At 52.2% G+C, this 25036-nt stretch overlaps 1 protein-coding gene across 1 annotated transcript in view; it reads left to right on the top strand.

Moving 5' to 3' along the window:
* ZNF385C (zinc finger protein 385C) overlaps positions 1 to 25036 on the top strand; it is a 70396-nt gene that overhangs the window by 6684 nt on the left and 38676 nt on the right. Inside the window, exon 2 of the mRNA XM_054281425.1 lies at positions 17180 to 17428. Coding sequence (XP_054137400.1) covers positions 17180 to 17428 — 249 coding nt within the window. The remainder of the gene's footprint in view (positions 1 to 17179; positions 17429 to 25036) is intronic.

Raw genomic sequence — 25036 nt, 5'->3', positions numbered from 1 at the left:
GCAGTGCTGGCACCCCAGGCGTGGGATGCAGGGGGTTCTTCAGCAATCCTGGGCTCCCCACTGCCCATCTGGCTGGGAAATGGGGCAGCTGGACTGGTGGGGAAGGGGGGAAAAAATCCCACAGAGCAGTTCCCAACTTCTCCCAAGCCCCACTGAACCCCCCAGACCTGCCCAGCATCTGTAGTGCTGCAGGATTGCACAGGCCAATGTCAAATTTTTGTTCCCTCTGGTTTCCAGAGGGGGTAATTAGCCAACAGGTGTAATTAGCCAACAGCACTGGACTGTGGGGCAGTGAGGAACACTTCCACAGAGCCATGTTCCCAGTCCCCAATTTCTCCCAAGCTCCCCAGACCCACCCAACATCTGTAGTGCTGCAGGTTTGCATGGGTCAATGTCAAATTTCTGCTCCCTCTGGTTTCCAGAGGGGGTAATTAGCCAACAGGTGTAATTAGCCAACAGCAACTGGACTGTGGGGCAGTGAGGAACACTTCCACAGAGCCATGTTCCCAGTCCCCAACTTCTCCCAGGCCCCCCAGACCTGGCCAGCATCTGTATTGCTGCAGGTTTGCACAGGTTGATGTCAAATTTCTGTGTCCTCTGGTTTCCAGAGGGGGTAATTAGCCAACAGGTGTAATAACAATTTAATAAATGTGTCAAAGAAGCGAGCCAGTTGTGGTGCAGAGCACACTGTGCCTTTGGAGGAGTCTTCCAAGGGCTGGGGATAAGCCAGATGGGAAAACAACAATTCCCTTGTCCAGGCTGGTCTGTCCAGGCTGGTCTGTCCATGCTGGTCTGTCCAGGCTGGTCTGTCCATGCTGGGTCTGTCCAGGCTGGGTCTGTCCAGGCTGGTCTGTCCAGGCTGGGTCTGTCCATGCTGGTCTGTCCATGCTGGGTCTGTCCAGGCTGGTCTGTCCATGCTGGTCTGTCCATGCTGGGTCTGTCCAGGCTGGTCTGACCAGGCTGGGTCTGTCCAGGCTGGGTCTGTCCAGGCTGGTCTGTCCAGGCTGGGTCTGTCCATGCTGGTCTGTCCATGCTGGTCTGTCCATGCTGGGTCTGTCCAGGCTGGTCTGTCCAGGCTGGGTCTGTCCATGCTGGGTCTGTCCATGCTGGTCTGTCCATGCTGGGTCTGTCCAGGCTGGGTCTCACTCCTGGCCAGGAGCTGCTGCACAACTCAGGAAGGGACCTGGGGCTGGCACTGCAGGGCTCACACCTGTGCCAGTCTCACCTTCCTGGCCAGATGTGGAGGGAGATGGTGACCTGTGTGCTCCATGGAAGGCACAAAGCAGTGCCAGAATCCCTGGGCAAGATGGGCACAGACCGATGCAGAGATGAGACAAAGGGATTTAGAGACACCTGGCAGCCACCTGCGCCTCCAATGCTGGCCTGTGCCAGCCCTGCTGCAGTGCCAGTGCTGCTCCCATGGGCACAGGGCTCTGGACCCTCCCAGGGCAGTGCCAAGGTGGGTTCTGGTGGCAGAAAATCATCTCCAGCACCTGCTGGTTCTTGTCATCTGCTGGGAAAGCTTCTCAGTTTGTCCTTGGGAACACTTCTCCTCCTAAGGGCTTGGGCAAACCCTCTGGCAAGGGCACAGTGGTGTGTGGCAGAGGTGCTGGCAGGTGGCAGGATGCCCTGAGAGCCCTGGGAGCTGCTCCCACTGCCCACCCACACCCAGGAGCTTTTCCTTCTCCCTCCAGGGATGGGAACCCAACCCCTGTGCAGCCCCAGTGGCTCTGGGCTGACAGAGGATGCAGAATCCTTGGAGAATCAGGGTGGTGAGGTGCTGTGGGGCCAGGCAGGGTCTCTGCTGCGTCTGTGGAAGGTGAGCTCAGGTCTTGAGGGGCTGCAGAGGGTTTGTGAATGGCCCTGCTGGGCAACTTTGCCCCCAGCACAGGGATGGGCAGGGCAGGCAGGGTCACAAAGAGCCTCTGTGAGGGATTTGGCCTCTCCCTGCCTGCCCTGGCTCCAGCAGGGCTTTGATGGGTGTAAATCAGTAACAGAGAGCAGGAAATCCTGCAGAACCCAGACCTTGCTGACCCTGTCACCCCCAAACCCTCTCCTGCAGTGGGATCAGGCACTGCCAAGCTGGGTGCCAACAATCCTGCCTCTCCTCACCTGCTGACAAGGCATTGGAAAAGGGAGAATTCTTCAAAACATAAAACAAATAAAATTAGGTCTTCTGGTGAGGGATTAAATGGGGGCCCTCAGCTGTATTTATAGAAGGTTCAAAAGTAAATCTGTTCCCAGACTGAATAAATATTTTGCTCAGGCAGGCACGATCTTCAGTTCATCTGTCTTGCAAAGACTTGAGTGAGAGGGGAATTGATTTTCTCCAGCCTGAACAAGGCAAGCGCCTCTCAGACCCAGATAGGGAGTGAAGTCCCATTATCGGCTGAAATGGGGAAGCAGCTGGGAAATCATTAAAGAGAAAGCAAAGACAAAGCTGCTTTAAGGAGGTGACAACTCGCTGTCCTCTGCAGTGGCTGGGGCTGCTTTGGGGCTGTGTCACTGCCCCCATGAGAGGGTTTTGTGACAGTGGGTGACATTTTGCAGGTGCCCTAGGAGATGGGAGTGGCTGGCACTGTGTGATTGCACAAATCCCTGCACAAGGGATGGCATGGGGGGATGTCCTGGTTTAGGGCAAATTTGGGAGTAAACCTCCAAAGGGGCCCCTCCAGAAAGCAAACCCACACAGCTCTTGTGCCCAACCAGTTCAGGAAGGATTCCTTGGAGAGAAGTGGAAAGAACCTGTTTATTTAACAGGCACGGCACCCCCCAGCACACAAAATGAACAATACTGGATGACACCACTCTTTCACCCCTCTGAAAAAGATGACAAATTCAGAAAGTCTCTCCTGGGAGCCGTCGCTCTGTTATCAGTCCCTCCTGTGCTGGGGCAGCTGCTGCAGCCACAAGGTGCGAATTCTTGGTGTTTCCCAGGTCCCAGTCTGGAGCAGGTTGAAGTAGGTCCAAAAAAAGGAAAGGAGAAACAGTCCAGGAAAAATCTGGACTGCTTAGCTAAACTAGCTAATGAGCAGAAGCAAAAAGCAGGAGCAAAGCAGGAGCAAGAGCAAAGCAAAAAGCAAAGCAAAAAGCAAAAGCAGCACCATGTACTGCCCTGTCTGTGTGTCCCGCCAGGCTGATAACAAAACCAAAACAAAACATTCGCTCTTCAGTGCCAGACTTGAAGGCACAGAACGTGATATCCAGCATAACAGAACACACAGATGGGAATACAAGCATCATAATGTCCCCCTAGGATAGGGGACCTGTGAGTGGCTCCCCTGGATGAGGGGGATCCATCCAGGTGTGGTGGCAGTGCCAAGGACATTGAACTCGTTCTGCATTCCTGCATGGATCACCTGGAGGTGCAGACACACCGACACGGGGCTGGAACTGCTCTCACAACTCGGGTTTCTGCACTCACACACCTGCTGTGCTGTGGCTGCCCTGTCTGTAAGGATGAGAGGGAACTGCTGGGACATCCCTGTCCCCTGTGACGGTGTTCACAGGGGTCTTAGGATGAGGGAAGAGACGAGGATCTGACTCCGTGTTTCAGAGGGCTTGATTTATTATTTTATGATATATATTATATTCAAACTATACTAAAAGAATAGAAGAAAGGATTTCATCAGAAGGCTAGCTAAGAATAGAAAAAGAATGATAACAAAGGCTTGTGGCTCAGAGTCCACGCTCACTGTGATTGGCCATTAATTAGAAACAACCACATGAGACCAATCACAGATGCACCTGTTGCATTCCACAGCAGCAGATAATCATTGTTTACATTTTGTTCCTGAGGCCTCTTAGCTTCTCAGGAGGAAAAACCCTAAGGAAAGGATTTTTCATAAAAGATGTCTGTGACAGTCCCCTGCCTGCAGGATGCAGCCATTGGTGCTCAGGCTGATGCAGGTGGGTCCAGGCAGAGGCTCCTCTGGCAGCTCAGGGTGCTCAGCACAACTCCAGCTCCAAGATCTCCTTAATTCTAGCCAGACCTGGTGTCTGCAGACATCAGTTTCCGCCAAAACAAGAGCTCGGTGCTTTGCTCTTGATCCAGGCAGATGCCAGGCCAGTGCCAGGGCGGTGTGAGCTGCTCAACCGGGACTCCCGGGGCTGCTGGGCCTGAATATTTTGATTTGGAAGCTCAGCCTGATCATAGGATGGAGTACCCTGCTAAGGTCACCATGGCTAATAGGAAGAGCAGGCCTAGGTTAAGGTCTGCTAAGGAAAATGGAAGGGGCAATGGGGGTCAGATTGAGATTGATAGGAGTAAGGCTGGTATTGGGGTTGTGATAAATAAGATTGGGGAGGATGTTGATGGTTGAATAGGCTCTTTGATAAACAGTTTCACACTGTCTGCTAGAGGTTGTAGGAGTTTGCAAACACAACAATGTTTGGGCCCTTTCGGCCTTGTATGTAGCTCAGGATTTTGCACTCTACCAGCGTGAGGAAGGCTGCTGCCTTTAATTAAGATTGGAAGGGCATAGGAGAGGGCTATGATGAGGTTGATTAAGAGAGGGTTTGGGTTAAGCTAGGGAGAAGATTTGCATCCCAGACTGCTGGGCCTGTGGGGGCTCCTGGGGCTACAGGGGCCACCGGGGCTCCCCATCTCCCCGCGGCTGCATCGCTCCCCTTGCCTTCTCCCCGGTCAGAAAGGAAACCATAAAAAGGAGAATGAAGAGCAATCAAAAGCCTTTGGCAGTGTTTTCCATCCTCTCCTCCCTGTTTTCCGTGGCAGAATCACATCAAGCAGATGCTACCTGCAGGAGGGTGCCCAGTCCCAGGTGGGTGCCTGGTGAGGGAGTGGTGGCGGTGCCTGGCGAGAGTTTGCCGTGTGAGCTCTGTCCTCCCCGCGCTAAAAAAAGGCACGAAATGAGCAAAATTACGCGCTGAGTCACTGATTGTTCACCCGCTGCTTTAGTCACCAGCGCTCCCACACCGGGGGACGCTCGCTGAGGGGGCACAAACCGAATTGTCACCGCCTTCAGTGGATGTGGCCCAGAGCAGCGACGAGCTCCTGCTGCCCTCACAGCCTCTGCCACCACACAGCCCATCCGCGGCCGCAGGAGCTGCTCAATTAATGCCAACTCCCTGATGAATGCGCTGATTAATCGCGGCCGTGTGCTGCGTGCGGAGGGGGTGGCAGGGGACAGCTGCAGTGTCCCGTGTCACTGTCCTGGTGTCTGTCCTCCCACGGGCACACCGGGGGGCTCCGTGCCTCAGTTTCCCCGCTGCTCCCCGGTGTCCCCCACCCATCCCCGCGCTGTTTGAAGCCGCCGTGCCGGAGCCCAGCGTGTGTGAAAGAGCCTGTCTGAGCTCAGGGAAGAGCCATAAAGGGCCTATTTATGGAGCTGGCTCCTCACAGTGTTTTCAGACACAGCCCTCGCATGTTTTCATAACAGCAACGCCTCCGCCTCTCGCCGGCTCCGGCGGCGCGGAGCCTCCCGCCGCTGTGCCCCGGGGAACCGGGGAAGCGGGAGCCCTGGCAAGGGGCTGCAGGCTGCGGGGATCCCCCTGGCATCCCGGTGAGGCCCCGAGGCGGCTCCAGGGCCGTGCCTTGGAGCTGTGCCCGGCCGGGACACGCTCGGGGCCTGGCACGGCCTGGCTGCGGACGGAGCTGTCAGCAGCCCCTCTGCCCCGGCTGCCTCATCGCCGTCTTCCCACTGCCTGTGTTGGGAGAATTAACCCACAAACATCAGGGGTTTGTGTCCAAGAGGAGTCCTTTTACTTTATTTGAATAAAGGAAGAGGCCATGGGGTATTCCCGTGGGGCTCTCTGAAATTTTTGGAGGATGCAGCCTCCTTTTTATCCCAATTTCCCTTCTCTCTTCCCACAATAGCTGAGGTACTTGAGAGGTAAAAAATTCCCGATATGCCTGATACCAAAGATTTCCCTCTAATGCATAACCCTCCCTTTTATTAGGAAAATTAATCCACAAACACCAGAGGTTTGTATCCAAAAGGAGGCAGAGGAGTCCTTTTGCTTTATTTGAATAAAGGGACAGGCCAGGGGGCATTGCCCTGAGGCCTCTCAAATTTTTGGAAGATGCTGCCTCCTTTTTATCCCAATTTCCCTTCTCTCTTTCCCCATTGTCTGAGGTACTTGAGAGTTAAAAAATTCCCAATACGCCTGATACTGAAGATTTCCCTCCCTCTTAATTTTTAATTCTTATGGAATTGAGGGTTTTTTCTTCCCCATTGCCTGAGGTACTTGAGAAGTACAGACTTCCCAAAACATCTGATACCAAAGATTTTCCTCTCACGCATAACCTTCCCTTTTGTTAGGAAAATTAACCCACAAACATTAAAGGTTTATGTCTGAAAAGGAGACAGAGGAGTCCTTTTGCTTTATTCAAATAAAAGGAGAGCCATGGGGCATTGCCCTGGGATCTCTCCAATTTTTGGAGGATGCAGATACCGCTGTCAGCTCCAGCTGCAGGCTGGCCTGGACACCCTTAGTTTAGGTTACATTGCATTATATACTTTTCTTTTGGTCACAATGCATTATATACTTTTCTTTGCTGAGCATCTTCACACAGTAGAACCAATCTATACCTTAACTTTTACCTATAGCCTATCATAACTACTGTAATTACCATATTCATGTTACTGTTCTCCAATCACTCAAAGTACATTACAGTCTAAGCTGGAAGTTGTTTTTCAGTTTTCTTGCAGTGGAAAATTCTGAGACCTTTTTTCTACTTGCAACATTTGCTGACTTGTTTGCCAGTGCTATCTTTCTGCTTGGTAAAAACATCTTCTTGTTTGGGGTGGGTTTATCCTTTGCTCTAAGTCATAAAAATCTCTCCTAACTAACATAACCAAGAAGGCAAAGGGTATCCAGTAAGACTGGCTCAGCAATTCTTTTCTTCTAAATCAAAACTTGCTTCCATCTCTATTCCATCATCAGATTTAAAAATCTTTCTGCTAAGCACACATATCTGTGAGACTTTCCTGTCAAACTTCCATCCTTCCCAACATCATGAGTCCATTTTGGAATTCCTTTCAAGCGGGAGCTCTGACCCACCCGAGCTCGTTAAATAACCTTAAATAAATCCTCCAGCTGCCACCTGCACTGCCAGCCAGGGCTGGCTGCCCTGTGCCCTCCTGGGAGCAGAGGTTTCCCACTCTAATTGGACACACGTGCTGCTCTCCTGACCCTGGTGAGCTCCAGCACAGCCCAGGATTCTCTCACTGCAGCAGCTGGGCAGCTTCACCCCAGGCTGCAGGAGCAGGGCTGGGACTCCTGGGGCTGCCAGGAGCTGGGAGAGGAGCGTAGAAACCAAACCATGGTGAGAGGAGGGAGCAAATCCAGGCCATGCTTGTCACTGAACTGATTAAACCCCAGCTCTGAAGCTCTTCCCCTGTCCTCTAGCCAGTGAGCAGTGTATAACTTCATTACTGCACATCCAGGAGTCGCTGAGGGATGTGGGCGATTCATTATCATCTGTCCCATTTCATTTCCCTGCCTGTCAGCTCTGGTGCTCACAGACAAGGCAGGGTTTCAAGGTGTGAACTGGAGGCCAATGCTCCTGCAGCACAATTGTGGCACCCCCATCACTTTTGGGGACCCCCCAGCACCACCTTGGGGGGCTCAGGGGTTTTGTGGCACCCCCATCACCCAGCTCAGGGCTTTAGGGGCTTGGCTGTCAGCAGGGACCTCGTGTGCTGGGTGTGCAGCATCATTCTGGGGACCCCCAGCCCTCAGTGAGGGGAATGCAGAAGTCAGGGTTGGTTTTAACTGGTTCTGGTGCCTCTCCTAGTGATGGCTCTGGTGCCATGGTACTGTCCCCTGTCAGACAGGTCTGTCCTGCTGGGTCCTGCTGGGCTCCTGCCTCAGATCCTGGGGACTAATTGCTCCGCAGAAAGCATTTCTCACAAGTTTCTTTCATAAGAAACAGTAACAAGGCTTTGATTTAGCTCTTTTCTTTTCTTCCTGTCTTTTTCCCTCTCTTCCTACCCCAAATGCAGAAGCCCCTTTGATCGTGTGGGTAACAAGCAGCTCTGTTTGTGCTGGGGAATTGTCAGTGTGCTAACACGACAGCACAGTCTCCTTGTCACCTCACACACAACGAATTATTCCTCTCTTTGCACCATCTCTGGGATAAATGACTGCTCCCAGATGGGCTTGTCACCCCCTTGTTAACCTCTGATCCCTGCCCAGCATGGAGTGCTGGCCACTGCAGCTCACCCAAAGGCTGCAGCAAAACGTTGGAGTGGGGAATTGTCAGCCTGGCTTGAAAGCAAGTTGCTTTGCCAATTTATTTTCTTTCTTGTGTATGAACATATTTTTCTTAAAGGGATGCTGTCACATTAAATATGGAGCTGCCAACTGCAGGCATTAAAAAATCATGGGTCGTCCCATTTTCCTTCCTCCCACTCTAAATTCTGAGAAAACAATAAATTAGGTTTTGGGTTTTTTTAACTTGTCATCTGCCTTCCAGCTCCAGATGCTTTTTGCAAACTTTTCCCAGCAGCTGGGAGGTTTGGGAGTGACAAATGCCATGGAATTGGGACAGAGGGGGTGGCACTGGGGTGGCCCCTCAGCCAATTTGGGGTGTCTGGGGGGTCCCCAAGGGCAGAGCCAGGGCTGCCCTGGTGCTCAGGAGCCTCCTGCCACCACAGCTGATGGGACTGAGCCATGTGCTGGCAAGGAAATCTTCCCCAAATCTGCCCGTGAAGGGCATCCACTGTCAACAAGTGTCACTGTGTCACTTTGTGTCACTTTGTCACATCTCCTGTGACAGATGCAGAAAATCCTTTTCAGCCTTTTACGTTTCCAAGCCCTTTTCTTTTTAGGGAAGGTGATGGAAGGATTGTTGTTGTACTTGGACAAAGTGTGTTTCCCTGCTGAGGTGGGGAAGGGAATCAGGCATTTGTCACTCTGCAACAAGTTCATGGAAGTTTCTGGATGTGTGGGTCTGGGGTGGGAGCGTGTCTGAGCTGATATCAGGTATCAGAAATCTCTCATGTAGAAGAGATCTGATTGAAAACAGGTTCCAGATGGGGCTGGGTCAATGCTTTCCCTTTTTTCTGCTGCAGGTAGGGATAAGTCCCTTGCTACTCTTTAATTTTAAAGAAAATTCTCTTCCACAGCTTCACTGCAGCCTCAGAGCTCAGCAGGGCTCAGCTGCCCCCCAGCCCCACCACGTGGGCTCCAGAGCCTCCCCCAGCAGGGTGTTTGATAACATTGATTTTAATAAAGCTCTGGTCTTGTTTTGATGGACACATCCAAAGCACTACGTGGATTTAAGCAGATCCCATTGCAAATGTCTCTATCTGATACCCCTGGCGTGACCAGACTGCAAATGTCACTTGCTTAGCACTATCAAATATTTAATTTGCCTTGTAATAGAGGAGCCTTTGAGAGCTCCAGCTTAAGCTGGAGGTCTCCTGTTAGCCAGCAGCTCTCCACAAATTCACTTAAAAGCCAAATTCTGCCCTGAAAAGCTCCTGATGCAGATGTGGGAGTGAGGGGAGCTGGGAGGGAAGAACTTTCCCACTGTGCTGGAACCCTGCTCATCACTGTAAGTGCTCGCGGTGGCTCCTCACCTTTGCCAGGGGAACATGTGGGTGTGGGAAGGGGTTGGCAGTGCCATCCCGTGGTGTTTGGGCCAACGCTTGTGGTGTTGTGTGTCCAGTGGCGTTGCTGCTGACCCTGCTGTCTGTGCCTGCAGTGGGGGTGGAGGTGCCCAGGAGCTGGCCTGGGTCTCATTCTGGATCCTGCACTTGTGGAAAATCACATTTTATGGGAATTTCCCTGTGGCAGCTTCAGCAAACAGCGAGGGGAGCACGAGGGGCTGCCAGGGCTCAGAGTCTCCCTGGGCATCACCTGGTTCTCCGTGCTTTATTTATTTATTTATTTATTTTTAAATTTTATTTTATTATTTTATTTTAATTTTATTTTTTTTATTTTATTTTATAATTTTTTATTTTATTTTATCTTTTAAAATTTTATTATTTTTATATATAATATATATTAGATTAATATATAATTATATTTAATATTTTATTTTATTATTTTATTTTATATTTTTAATTTTAATTATTATTTATATATAATATATATTAAATTAATATATAATTATATTTAATATTTTATTTTATTTTATTTTATTAAATTTTATTTTATTTCATTTATTTTAGTTTAGTTTAGTTTAGTTTATTATTTTTATTTTATTTTATTTTATTAAATTTAATTATTATTTTTATATATAATATATATTAAATTAATATATAATTATATTTAATATTTTATTTTATTTTATTTTATTTTAATTACATTACACAGTGGCTCTGTGAGACCTGGCTCTGCCCAAACCTTTGTGCTGACCACAAGAATCCTGAAGGATGCTGTGATCTTGTCAGGTTCTCCTCATGCAGCAGAGATCCTGGGGATGTTTGGGGGGTGAACCATGGAGCTCAGTCCTTCCTCCTCCTCTCTGTGCTCACACCCAGAGCCAAACCCAGGGATGGAATGTCTCCTTCCCTGCTGGGCTGGGAGCAGGTGGCACTGCCCAGGTTTTGTTCCTCGAGCAGCCAGGCAGAGAGGCAGCATTTTCCCCTCCATGGTGTCTCCTTCAGCCGGGTTTAGCTGTCCTGAGCGGGGCTGGGATCTGCTGATTCAGGGGACAGGCAGCCCTGCATGCGGCGTTAATGATCTTGGTGTGCAAAGGAGAGGACAGCGGCACCGCGGGATGCTCCCTGTCCTCCCCGGAGGCTGCAGGATGTGCCAGTGCCCTTCAGCCTGTGGCAACGGGGCTGAGGGGAGCCCCAAGAGCATCTGAGGGTAAGAATTGGGCATTTGGGGGGTCAGAACTGAGGGTTGGGGTGGTCTGAGCTCTGTGTGTGTCCCCGTGCCAGGAGCCAGCCTGCAGAGCAGAGCCCTTGAGGAGAGACAGCTCCCACTAATCCTTGCTCTGATGGTTTATGGACTGATCCTAAAATGTGCCTGGCTGTGGCATTAGCAGAGCATATGCCAGGCTTTGGGGGCAGCTGGTTTGATGCAGTGTTATGAAATGCTGCAAGTGCTGCAGCCATGGCCAGGCCCTCCCAAACCTGCAATCTGCCAGGTGTGCTCAGGGCAGCACGCTGAAACATCTCCTGATGCCACAGCAGCTCCCTGGGCACCTCCATACCTGGAGCAGAGCCCCCTGTGCCCTTCCCATCCCTCCACCAGCAACCAGTGCCTCTTTATGAAATTACACAGGGAATTTTCTGTGCCCAGACCCATTCCCTCTCTCCCCTGTCACTGAGAGCTGCTGTCAGTGTCTTTATGAAGTTACACAGGGAATTGTCTGCAACCTGCCTTTGATGCAACCCCATTCCCCCATGTCCCCTGTCAGGTGGCAGCCCCAGTGTCCCTTTATGAAGTTACACAGGGAATTCTCTGCACCCAACCCCATTCCCCCATCTCCCCTGTCACTGACAGCTGCCGCCAGGTGTACCCAGTGCCCCTTTATGAAATTACAGTGAATTCTCTGCCCCAGCCCCATTCCCGTGTCCCCTGTCACTGACAGCTGCTGCCAGATGCACCCAGTGCCCCTTTATGAAATTACACAGGGAATTCTCCATGCCCAGCCCTATTCCCCGTGTCCCCTGTCAGGTGCACCCAGTGCCCCTTTATGAAATTACAGTGAATTTTCAGCACCCAGCCCCATTTCCCCATCTCCTCTGTCAGGTGTGAGCACCCAGCGCCCCTTTATGAAATTACAGTGAATTTTCAGCCCCCAGCCCCATTCCCCCATCTCCCCTGTCACTGAGAGCTGCCGCCAGGTGTACCCAGTGCCCCTTTATGAAATTACAGTGAATTTTCAGCCCCCAGCCCCATTCCCGTGCCCCCTGTCACTGAGAGCTGCCGCCAGGTGCACTCAGCGCCTGCTCTTGGCCCAAGGTGGCCGCTCCGGTGCCACCCCTGCCAGCTGGCATGCCACCCCTGCCCCGCGTGACAAAGCCCGGCGCTCTTTGGGACCCTGCTGAGCCCCGGGCACCGGTTCGTGCCCGGCTCCGCTCCGGAGGCTGCTGATGAGCGCTGATTTAGTGGCGATCGAAGCGCGCTTGAAACCCGAGCCAGGCGCCTGCAGCGCTCCAGGCACGGGCTGCGGTGCCCGGAGGTGGCACAAGGGCAGAGCCGGGCGGGCACGGCCGTGCCAAGGGCAGGGCTCCGCACCAGCACAGGTAGGAGCCGCCCGTGCCAGGCTGGGGCACCCGGGGCTGCCCTGAGGAGGGGCTGGTGCTGAGCACGGGTGGGTGGGTGGGCTGGGAATGGCCTGTGCCCGTGGTCAGGGGGTTCTGGGGATGCTGGGGGGGTCTGGGGGTCCCTGCTGGCTCTGGAGGGGGCACAGCAGCTGTGGCAGTGCGTGGCAGGGGCAGGATCACAGGGATGGGGATGGGATGCAGGGATTGAGCTGGGCTGAGGGGTTGTGGCAGCTCTGGGGGTCCTTGCAGGGGTGGACAGGGACAATGACACTGGTCCCTACTCAGGGGGTTTGGGGGAATTTTGTGACAACTCTTGGTGGCCACTTTGATGCCAACACTTTGTTTTACTTCTGCTTTTATTTGCTGCTGTGTGTACTCTGGGAGTCCTTTCAGGCATGGGCAGGGACAATGACACCGGTCCTTACTCTGGGCGTTTGAGGGAGTTTTGTGACAACTCTTGGTCACCACTTTGATGCCAACACTTTCTTTTACTTCTGCTGCTTTTATTTACAGTTGTGTAAATGGGACGCAAGGAAGGTGGATTCAGCAGAATGTAACCCAGTGAACTCAAATAAGGTTTTTTTTCCCTTCAGATTTCTTGCTCTCTTACCAAGTCCATGCACTTTCTGTTCAGGTGGTGTTTTCCCTCATTGCTGAATGGAGAGATCTCCCAGTTAGCTCCTGTCAGGTCCCCTCAGCTCTGTGGCAAAGGCAGTTTGATTTGAGGGGAGGTTCAGGCCATGTGTGCTGGCTCTCCTGAGTTCAGTCCCAATAAAAATCCCGTGGGACACGAGCTGGTGCTGATGGCAGGAGGGAGCACGAGGGTCCCTGCTGGGGTGGGACACTGAGAGAACATCCCTGCACAGATGTGCATGGGAAATTCTATCCAGGCTGGGATAACAGCACTCCCTGTGCCTTTATAGGTGTGCCCCACATTATTCAGGACACAGGAAATGGCATAGAAATAATGGGGATGATAATGGGAATAATGGGAAAGGAGCTGACCGGCATCAAAGCTGCTCCCTCATCAGGATTTTGGAGCTTGGCCAGAACCCCACTGCCCTGCTGATGTGCCTCATGCCCCGCCAGAGGCTTTTCTGGGATGCTGGGGGATCCTGTGGGGTGCTGTGGGGTGCTGTGGGGTGCTGTGAGATCCTGTGGGATGCTGTGGATGCTGTGGGATGCTGTGGGGTCCTGTAGATGCTGTGGGGTGCTGTGGGATGCTGTGGGCTCCTGTGGGATCCTATGGGGTGCTGTGGGGTGCTGCTTCAGCACAGTGTGTGGGATGGAGCCATTGCAGTGACTGCATTCTGTGTTGAAGTTTTGGTTTCTGGATTTTGCTTTGCACTCAGGAGCTGAGTGAAGGAGGGCCCAGCATGGATCTCCTTCCAAAACCAGTATCCAAAGGGACATCCCTGTGAGCCCTAAGGGGAGGGCAGCAAGGAGTGCAGGTGCTAGGGTGTCCCAGGGCCCTGGAGGTGCCATTGGTGCTGCTCAGCCTGGGCACATCTGGCAGGGGTGGGTGAATTCCCAGGAGAACCCTTGGGAAGCTGAAACCCCAAAATTTGCCACTGCTTGTGATCCTCCTGCATGGAGGAGACAAAACCTCATTGGTCCTGGGGTGGAGCTGGGATGTGGTGACCCTGTGAGCTCCGAGCTGGGATGTGGTGACCCTGTGAGCTCAGAGCCACCCTGGGGGTGTCACTCAACCTTCACCCTGCCTCAGTTTCCCTCCCGTGAAAGGCAACACCCCCCCATCCCTTGGCCAAAAATTCCTCAGTGCTTTGCTGAAAAGGTGAAATCTGCCCCAAATCAGGCGTCAGTCAGGGCACTGCCAGCCTGCACACGTGCCATGATCTGTCCCTGTGACCTGTCCCAGCCACCCGTCTGTGGCTCTGACACCCGAGAAGCAGAACAGGCCCAGAAGAAATTAAGTGAATGAGACAACAAGTGTGTGTGCAATTAGGACAGACCTTCAAACGCTGCCCCAGGGCTGGGACAGGAGCTGCTGCCTAATCAGAGCAACAGCAGCGCCCGTTTTAAAGACGAGCAGACTTTGGGGATACTTTGTCCACATAATGTTCCAATTTTAGCTCTGCGCCCTGGGATGTAATTGCATTAAAAATACCCGGGGAGGGGGAGGATGCCAAGGGCACCCGGCGACCTGCCTGGGCTGGCTGTCCCCGAGGCCCCGGCTCACATTCCTGCTGCTGATCGCCTCCCAGATCTGCTTTCCGGTTGTTCTGCTAATGGTTATCCTGGGAAAGGCTCTGTTGGCAGCCAGGGGGAAGGAACATCTCCTGCTCCTTTGGGCTGAGCTATGGATGGGGACACCCGCGGCCACCTCCAGGCTGCAGTGAAGGAGTGCAGGGGGTAGGACGATGGGGAGGGATGGAGATGAGAGATCTCTGCAGCCAGGTTGTGGAATTTGGGGTTTATTGCAAAGGGCCAAGGGCAGGGCCCTGCTGGGAGCTGCCAGCCACAGCTAAGAGCAGGCTGAGAGAAGAGAGGGGGAGAGAGGATGAGAGAGTAAGAGAGTAAAAGGGCAAGAGAGCAAGGTTCCTGTTACAATACAATAAATCTTCTGTGTTGAATATTCTAATTCTCACTAACTAATCGAGTACAATATACAAATCTTATAGCATTTACACACAGCTTATAAGAATCATTACATTACCATACTGTGTTATGAGAGGATGAGAGGGTAAGAGAGTAAGGGAGTAAAAAGGTCAGAGAGTAAAAGGGTAAGAGAGCGAAGTTCCCTTTTCAATACACTAAATCATCTTCTGTGTTGAACATTCTAATTCTCACTAACCAATCTAGTACAATATACAAATCCTATAGCATTTACATACAGCCTATAAGAATCACTACATCACCATCCTGTGTTACATTTTAAACCCTAAAAACTCCTCTTTGGGCCCCTTCTGCCAAGCTGTAGGGTCTGCTCTGACCCTTGGGCCTGTCTGCAAGCAGAGGGTGTTGTTTCACCTTCAGCTGGCCACACCATTGTTTTCCAGTTGTTCAGTAACTGAGGGATCTCAAAGCTTGCTTTCATTTCAATCTCGCTGATAGTTTCCATATTCTCAAAATCTTTTACCAGACAATCATATTTATAAGGCTTTCCTGTTTCATCTTCCCCAACACTGCAGGAAGGCGCAGGATGGGGCTGGGACCCGCTGAGGAGAGAGGAGCTCACCCGGTGGGCACTGCAGTGTCCCTGCCTTCTGTCCCCGCTGTCCCCGTTATCCCCTGTCCCCGCTGTCCCCGTTATCCCCGTTATCCCCGTTGTCCCCCATCCCCGCTGTCCCCGGTGGCGGCTCCGGGACCGGGCGCGGAGCGGCGGCGCCACCGCGGGGCTGCGGCCGGGGCTGCAGAGAACCGAACCGAGTTCAGAGAGTTTAACTCTTGTTTAAAGCTCTGAAGGCCTTGGGTTTAGGTAATCCTAAATTTCTTAGATGATGGTAAGGATTATCGGGGAGATAGGAAGGAGGATGACAGACGTGGTGGATAAGGTGGCAGTTAGGATGCTGGTTTATGTTTTATGTCATTGTTGATGCTGCTCATTGTTTTATGTGGTTTGTGGTGTGCAGGGGGAGTGTAAAGGTAAAAGAACAGGCTTAGCAGGGAAAGGAGGGAGATAAGTGTGGCTGCTGGGGCTATGTCCTGCTTATTTAATTCTTGAATGATGAGTGGTTTGGGCAGGAATCCCGTCAGGAGAGGGAGTCCTGAGAGGGAGAGTAGGGTGAGGAGTAGTATTGCATTTAGTGATGGGATTTTGGTCCATGCAGTTATTAGGGTTGATAGCTTTAGGACTTCGATTGTATTTAGGGTGAGGAAAATGCTTGCAGTTATTACAGCGTATAGGCAGAAGCTGAGGAGGGTGAGTTTAGGGTTGTAGATAATAATGATTGAGAGCCCAAGAACTGAACCCTGGTGGCCTGTGGGGTGCTGAGTCTTGGAGCCAGCACCACCAGCGGGGTTTGCACAGCCTGAGCTGGATCCCTGGTGTGGTCCCTGCTGCCCTGGGCTCTGTGCAGCCCTGCCTGGGATGCCAGGGCCATCGTGCAGGGCACCCTTGGGTGCTGCCCGGGCACCCCCAGCCTCCCCAGCCCCTGCCTTGGCCCCTTGCCGTGCCTCGGGGGTTTGTGAGCCGCAGCTGCCAGCTCCGGGTCGGTAACTGGATCCCAGGGCTCGGGTGACCTTCGCGCCTCCCGGGCCGTGCTGGGTGTCCCAGCCATGCCCAGCCCGGTGTCCCAGCATGGCAAAGGCTGCTGAGGGCTGTCCCCAGCTGACCCCCGGCCATCCATGGGCTGCTCTTCTCTGTGGTGTTGCTGTGAGGGTCGGGGGCTCTCTTGAGGTCTCTAGCTGCTCAGAGTGACCCCGAGATGTGTTAGAAAATCTCTTTTCCCAGTCTAGCGGTGGAAGAAGGAGTCAGAACTCCTTTATTGTCATTCTCAAGGTTGTTTATTGTATCTCATCTATAAAATTCTTTCTCCTGACCTGCTGAGGTCCCCTCAGCAAGACAGCCAGAGGCACTCTGCCCATCTTTTATCTTTTTATACTAAAACTATGTGTACAATATTTACCATAACTTCCCAATACCTATCACCTATGTTAGACAGTGAGCTTCTACTCTAAACCAATCCAAAAGTGCCACCATCACAGCAGAAGATGGAGGCCAAGAAGAATAAGGAGAAAGGCTGGACACTGCTGCCAGTATGAACCAGTTGCCTCCAGCTAGATCAACCCAGTCAGTCCCAGTATGATGCCATGTGCTCCCAGTTGCTCCCAGTCCCCCCAGTATGGGGGATGATGCGCAGGGTGTGTTCCCAGCCACTCTCAGACATTCCCAGTCCCTCCCAGTATGATCCAGAGACAACCCCAGTGTGCTCCCAGCATGAACCAGTGCCCCACATGGTGCCAGCTGCCGGCAGCCGCTCTGTCCCTCTGTCCTCACAGTGGGTCTGTCCTTCCTCCCGCAGGCATGAAGCGCCCCCTGAGCCCATCCCAGAGCCCCGAGGGCGCAGTGCAGCTGGTGGAGGAGCCCAGCTGCCCCCCCAGCCAGCCCGAGCAGCGCATGAAGAGGGAGAAGAAGCAGCAGTCGTTCACTCTGTGCGAGGTCTGCAACATCCAGCTCAACTCAGCTGCCCAGGCGCAGATCCACTACAACGGCAAGTCCCACCAGAAGCGCCTCAAGCAGCTAAACAAGGGGAAGATGCCAGCAGCCCAAGGTAGGAGCCCACCCAGCAGGTCAAGGTGGCCCAAAGTCTGCCCTTGCTCTGGCACAGCTGCTCTGTTGGGCTCATGGCAAGTTTGGAGGTGCTTGGTTTTGGTCCTTGGCTCTCGGGGCTTTTCTGGGTCGATGCGACCCCGAGATTGTTAAAAGTCTCTTTTCCCAGCCTGAAAGCTTGAAGAATGAGTTGGAATTCTTCATTTCTCAGTCTCAAGGTTGTTTATTGTTCCTTATCTGTAAAAAATTTTCTCCTGCCCTGCTGAGGTCCATCCAGCAGGACAGTTGCAGGCACTCTGCCTGCCCCCAGGGCTGTGTTATATCTTTGTACTAAAAACTGTACACAATATTTACCATAACTTCCCAATACCTATCACCTATGTTAGACAGTGAGCTGCTACTCTAAACCAATCCAAAAGTGCCACCATCACAGCAGAAAATAGAGGCCAAGAAGAAGGAGAAAGGCTGGAGACACCCAGATCCCTCCATCTTGCCCCTTGAACCCCCATACCAAAAACCCTAAAATCTACTTTTCCACCCCGTGATAACTTCACTCATATTCTACTTAAACTGTTGTGGCTTGCTGATCTTCATATAAGGTTGGTAATTTGCCCATAATCAAACCCACAGGTGTTTTGGGCTCTGTGCCAGGGTCTCTGAGCCCCCTGGCCGGGGTTTGGGCAGTCCAGGACAGCCAGAGGGATGTCCTGGATCCCCATACTTGGTGTCTGTCACTTGCTGGAAGTGCAGAGCTTTCAGTCCTCAGGTGGTTTAGGGGCCCAAGAGGCCCAGCTGGACAGCAGAGGGATGGACACACGTGGGTCTGTCCACGTGGCTGGTGCTGCTCTGTCTTTGTGGGTCTCTCCTTGAGCTCTGTAGATGGTTTGTGCAGCAGGGACATGCGTGCCCAAGGCTGTCACTTGCTGGGGTTCTGGATGCTGCTCTGCAGGTGCCAACCTGACCTGTGCACTTCTCCTGTGTCTGTGCTGGGTTTGATCCAAAATGCTGCTCAGATTTTGGTGCTGAGGCCCCTCACCTGTTGACTGTGCAGGGATGCTGCCACGTGCAGGTGCTGTGCTGCTGGGCAGGACAATGTGCTTGTTTGTGCAAGGGCAAGGACTCACCTGCCCTCTGTGCCATCTGCCAGCCCTCACCTGGCTGGGCCCAGCTGGCTGCTGCAGATTTTATGCACAAAAGCAGGGAAACGTGCCCAGAAATGTCACCCTGTCACCATGGCTGACCTGCTCTGCCTGAGCCTTTGGCTGTGAGGGTTTATCATTAGCAGCAAACCGAGGCAATTGCACAGAAATCACAGAATGCCTTGGGATGGAAGGGACCTAAAAGATTAAATGGTTCCCTGCTCCTGCTCTGACCAGAGACTGGGCAGGCTGGAGCCATGAATTCCCAGCATGGCAATAGTCATGTGTGTGCCAAATCCTGCCCTGGCTGGTGCTGGTTTTGTTTGGGATATGCAAAGGAGCAGCTCTCTCCATCAGCACTGCTGACAGATGGAAATATCGCCAGCTATTTTAATGGGGATGGGCCTCATAAATTCCAGCCTGCAGCTTCCAGCTTCTCCCCTCAATCTGCTTGTGGCCTGACGGGAAGCTGTCCAGGGATGCATTTCCTACTGAGCCAAAGAATCCTGGGCCATGCCAGTCTGCTCTTTGTGCCCTGATCTCTGCCAGTGTGGCACCCCTGGGTCTCCACACTGCTGGCCCCACAATCTCTGCTCTGCCAGGCATGGCACAGCCATTCCTGAGTGTGCAGGGCTCTGTTCTGCTTGTGTGCAGAAACTGCAGGCAGCAGCTGCTCCCTGTGCCTCCCTGTCCCTCCCGTTCCTGCTGGAGCTGACCTTTCCCTGCCCTTTTGGTTAAAAATGTCACTTCCAGCATTGTCACTGCGAGCCTTTCCCAGCCTCCTGAGGTGGCTGGGAGCTGGCTGATGTAACTCCTGTGCCACTTGATGCCATATGTGACCCCCCAAAATGCCAAAGGGACCATCCCTGTCAGGACCTGGGCTGGCAGGGCCATGGGGTGCTGGGAATGCTCTGCCCTGCCCCATCACACTCCTCTAGGAGCCCTTCCCTGGTCAGACCTGCACCTTTGGGTGCTGAGAAAATGCATCTGCCTGCAGTCCTGGGAGCTGTGACCCCTTTTTGGGCAGTTGGGCTCAGCCTGGCAGACAGGAATGGGTCTCCAGTGATGTGTCAGCACTGGGTGGGTCCTGGATTAAATGAAGTAATTAAGTTCAACAGAGATGGGCTGTTCATCTGGGCTGGAATTTCTGCCTCATGCTGACACCTACAGCTGCATCAAAGGCAGCTTCCAGCCACTACTGAGTGTCTCTGGCTCCTGGGATCTGTTCTTCCTGCCCAGGCTGTGATCGCTTGTGTCTCATGCAGCAGAGCTGCAGAGGAGCAGCACTGGCAAACATGCTAATCAGTGTCATTGCAATTCATTAGCTCTGTGGCAGAAATCCCCCAACTTAAAAACAAATTATTGCTTATCAGACTTTTCATTTTGCAAGACAAACCCCAGATCCTTGCTGTCCTGTGTGGAATCATGGTGAGGTGCTGATTAGACACGGGGTGGTCACAGATGAAAGACGTTTTCGTGCCGCAGATGCCAGCTCTAATCCAACTGGGTCACGAGTGATTTAATTACTGCCTGTGATTTCCCAGGCAGCCCAAGTGATCTCAGTTTGCTCTCAGAGTCCTCAGGAACCAAACCACAGCCTGGTGCTGAGTGAGCAGGAGGAGCTGAGCCGCCCCAAAATGGGCTGCAAAAGGGGCATGGACGGGGGGCTGCTGCTGCTTCCCCTCATCCTGGATCATCTCTGGGGCTCCCATCAGCACAGGCTGAGCTGGAATATTTCAAAATTTACACCCTGATGCATTGCTCTCATCCTGGATCATCTCTGGGGCTCCCATGGCAGGACAGGATGGGAGCATTTCAAAATTTACACCCTGATGCATTGCTCTCCCCCTCATCCTGGATCATCTCTGGGGCTCCCATCACAGCTTTGAAATGCTCCACGCTGAGCTGGAGCATTTCAAAACTTACATACTGACCCATTGCTCTCATCCTGGATCATCTCTGGGGCTCCCATCCCAGCACAGGCTGAGCTGGAGCATTTCAAAGCTTACGCCCTGACCCATTGCTCTGCCCAAAAGTCCTTTCCAGTGTCTCAAAGAAGTCATGGGATGTACAGAGCAGCTCGTGCTGCTGCCAGAGTGCTGTCTCTGGGCTCTGCCAGCCCCCATCTCCCTCAAAGGCAGTGGGAGCACTCTCCTTTGGAGCACCAGCCTCTGGATTCCCTGGCAAATGTGAGCTGACAGCAGCTCATAGCCCTTTGGCCAGGGTCTGTGGGAAGGACACTCTGTTCAGGCATCTCCTGTGCCCAGGAGGCTCCACACAAACCCCAACTCAAACATTTCCTTGCCTTTGGAGGCTGCTGAGATGCTCCCCCAACCCAAAACCCAAAGCACCTGGAGGCAGCTGTGCCCTGGGGCTGGTTTGTGTCACAGGCTCTTCCTCCTCTCCAAAATCCATGGAATTCTGTGCCCTGACCAGTGCTGTCACCCTGCCCCACACTGGGGCTGCCTGGTGCTGTCTCCCCCTCCCCAGCCCTGGAACAGCAGCTCCTTGCAAAGGGAAAGGTCCCGGATTCCCCAGTTATGCACTGAGATGTCTGTCCATGCGTGTTTGGGAGCACAGAGGTTTGAGATGAGCAGGGAAATCGCTGTGACAGCTTCAGCATCACTGAGCAGGGCCCCTGGCAGGGGACACGGGGACCCCAGGGGACTCAGAGGGGGCTGGGGGCTACTGGTGGGATTGTCCTGGCTTGCACAGGGGGTCCCAGCTCCCTGATTTTGGCAGCTGGAGGGAACCCAGTGCCCTGGAATGGCTCCTGCAGAGCTGGGTGCAGTGCCTGAGGCACTGAGGCTGGGCTAGGAGGAGCCCATGGTTGTGCTCTTGGCTGGGCTGGCAGAACCCTGCTGAGAAACAGCTCCTGAAACCCATCCAGAGCAGCCCCTGGGATGGGGAGCAGCAGAGGGAGGGCAGCTGGTGTCTCTGGCCATGGCTCGAGGGGTGTGGGAAGGTAAAAGAATAGGCTTAGCAGGGGAGAGGAGGGAGATAAATGACTTATTATCCAGGAACTAACTAAACAAGACATAGCCCCAGCTATTCCTGGATAAGAAGTCGTTTGAGTCCTGTCAGGGGAGGGAGCCCTGCAAGGGAGAATAGGGTTAGGAGCAGTATTGCGTTTAAGGATGGAATTTTGATTCGTGCAGTCATTAGGGTAGATAGTTTTAAGACTTTAATTAATGCTGCTGCTCCCTGCTCCTGGGCCATGCTCCTTTTCCATGACCCTGCTCTGCGTGCTCTGGCACCTCGTTCTCAGCTGCTTTCCCTCCTCCTTCCCCCTGTGCCCTCTGCTGTGCCAGCCTTTCAGCTGTTCATTACCCAGCAAACAGTGCCAGCCCCTTTCAGCCACGTTCAGCCGGGCTTTGTGTGCAATAATCCCGAGGTATTGATTTAAATTGTTTGCAAACATGTGGGATTAGGGTCTAATTGGGACTAATCGGTGGCACTGCTGGGTTGGGGCTGGGACATTCTCACATCTGCCCTTGATGGAGCTCCCAGCCTTGGTGCTGCCAGGACCTGCTCCAGCAATGCCAGAGGAAATGTTATTTCTTGCTTCCTCCTGTAGGAATTTGCTGCTCTCCTGTTTTTGGGACTTTTTTTGGGGCAAATTTGGCAGGGACAGGCTGGCATGGGAGCCACCTCAGTGTCCATCACCAGCTCCACTGGCAGCACATCAGGCTCTCCCAAACTTCCATAAAGGGGATTTAACATTTGGCTGGGACAAACCCTGCATCAGTGCCAGGTGCTGATCAATACCTCGTGCCCAAGCAGCACCGGGGCTCAGATCTGAAGCTTCTGTGAATTTATGAAGGACAAACATAAGGAATCCTCCTGCTCCATTGGCCTCGGCTGCTCCCTTCAGCTGTGAGCAAAGATGAGCAAAAATAGCTTTTCACATCAGATTTGAATAACCTGGAATTTCAGTGGGAGAAACAGAATGGTTTTTATCATGTCTTAAAGATGCTGGCTGGGATCAGGAATGATTTGAAGAAGCTCAATTGGGTAATTGTACATTTTCCTCCCCTCTGCTCACTCCCAGGCTTCTCCCTCCCCATTGGGGGACAGAGATGTCCCTTGGGGCTCTTTGGACAGAGCTGGGAGGGCTGAGAAGGGGAGGGATTTACTGGCAGAAAAGCCTTGTTTCAGTAAATTCTCTCTTTTTTTTTACCAAAAAAATCCCCCAGTTTCTGTGGGGGAAGGGACCTGTGGGTGCCATGTGAGAGGCTGCACACGAGCCCAGACCCTGCACATGAATCCAGACCAAACTGCTCCTTTTCTAAATCCTCAGAAAATACCCCATTAGCTTGCTGTCCCTCTGAAAAGCCCAGCTATTCAGCTTTCTGTGGATTAATAACTGTGGCATAATTAATCTCTGATTTTATTGAGTCAGTTACTTCAAATAGGAAATGAATTGATTAGTGGTCAGCTTTGCCTTGAAGGTTTTTGTGGTGTGGAGCCTTCCCCACCAGAACTCTGACCTCAGGCTCTGCACCCCAGTTCTGGTCAGAAATTCGGGGATATTTTACCCCAACACATTTATTCTAAAAAGATCTTTTAAATTTAAACTCTTACAGAGAAGCTGCAGGGCTTTTTTGTGCTGCTGGGCCATGAAGAAGGTGGGAGCCTCCCATGGCTTGGGTGCTCAGGTGGATGCTCCAGCTTAAGAAATAAAGAGAAATAAGCCAAAATATATCAAGGTTAGATAATATAAATCAAATTTCTTCTTTTTGTGGGCTGGTGGGGGCAGCCTGGGCCATGGGGGTGTCAGGGTGCCACTGATGTGGTGCTGGCAGTGGCTGTGCTGTGCTGCTGGCAGTGGAGATTTTTCTCTTTTTTTGGTAAAAAAAAGTCAGAGCTTCAGGGATATTTTACCCTGACACACTCATTCTAAAAAGATCTTTTAAATTTAAACTCTTACAGAGAAGCTGCAGGGCTTTTCTTGTGCTGCTGGGGCATCACGAAGGTGGGAACCTGCCATGGCACGGGTTTGGGTGCTCTGGTGGATGCTCCAGCTTAAGGCATATAGAGAAATATATAAACCAAGCCAAAATATATCAAGATCAGATAATATAAATCAAATATTATCTTTCTGTGGGCTGGTGGGGGCTGCCTGGGCCATGGGAATGTCAGGCTGCCACTGTTGTGATGCTGGCAGAGGCTGTGCTGTGCTGCTGGCAGTGGAGATTTTTCTCCAAAAAAAAAAAAAAAAATCAGTAGGAAGTTGCCTGGTGTTATTTTTAAGCCCTGCAGTTGTGAGCCATCCCTCTTTAATCGTGGATTTTGCTGTCACTTTCTTGCAGTGGCTTTGCTGTCAAGTTGCCTCAGTCGGTGTTCCACGGCCACTCAGCTCAGGGCTGCCACACACGTGACGTTCATTAGAAGTGGATTAAGAACAACGAGCAACACAAATATTTCACAATTTCCCACGTAGCATCAGCTCAGCAGATTTGGGAGAGGAAACCTGGCATTTATTTTAAGCAGGGGAAAAAAAATATGGTCCAAGCAGCAGCTAAACTGTGAGTGTGCCCCGACTTGTACCTGCTGGTCTCTGTCCTGAGAGATCTCTGAGCCTGAAGGAGCCTTTTCCAGAGCTCCAGCAGCAGCTCTGGGTATGGGGTGAGGTCTCCAGGATGGGGTGATGTCCCTTAGGAGGGTGTCTGGTGCTGGGGATGCTCTTGTGGCCACCTCAGGCATTGAACCCAAAGGGTGGTGACAAGCTGGGACCCTCTGGCCTGTCCCTTCCAGGAGGGCCCTCCTCAATTAGATGGAAAATCTTACACTCTCTCTCTCTCTGAAACTACTTCCAGGTGTAATTTCCACCCCTTTTCTTGATAATTAAATATTTCTAGGTCATCCAGGTCACCCTGTTCACAGTTTGGAGGGCTTGGCTTCGTCCCCGAGCTCTTGGGGGCTGCTGTAAATTTTCACCATGCTATCTCATCTTTGTGATTAAATGATTAATTAGCTGATCACATATATCTTAAACATCCCCAGGGGGATCTCAGCACCCCCAGGGGGCTCTGCTGTTCACTGTCCTGCTCTGACACAGAACAGAGAGGAGATCCCAGGAGAGAAATTGCTGATTTCATAGAGAAAGAAACAATGGAGGAGGAGCATTGTGAAGATTATGGAGTGAGAAGTGGATGCTCTCTCGTGTACCCCAGTTGTGACAGGGATCTCTGATTATTGATGTGTTCATTGCCCAATTCTGGTCTCTATTTGCAAGCCTGGGGAAGAAGTCCTGACTTACCCATCCACAAATGTGGCCCTGTTACCACAGCAAAGCTGTCATGGCTTTGTCTGCTCTCCAGACCCATGAGCAGAGAATGGAGAGAGCTGCGAGCTCTACCAGGAGTTAAGGGAACACTTTGATCAGATTTGTTCCTGTTCATGATCTATTTATTATGATTATTTTTAAAAGGACTCTGCTGCCTCTGGGAATAATTTGGACTTTTGGA

The sequence above is a fragment of the Melozone crissalis genome, unplaced genomic scaffold (assembly GCF_028551555.1).
Source record: "Melozone crissalis strain CALT ecotype California unplaced genomic scaffold, PUWL_Pcris_2 ptg000032l_1, whole genome shotgun sequence".
In the NCBI taxonomy this organism is placed as follows: domain Eukaryota; kingdom Metazoa; phylum Chordata; class Aves; order Passeriformes; family Passerellidae; genus Melozone; species Melozone crissalis.
Note: the sequence above shows the minus strand (reverse complement) of the source record. Positions and strands in the feature narration are given on the sequence as shown.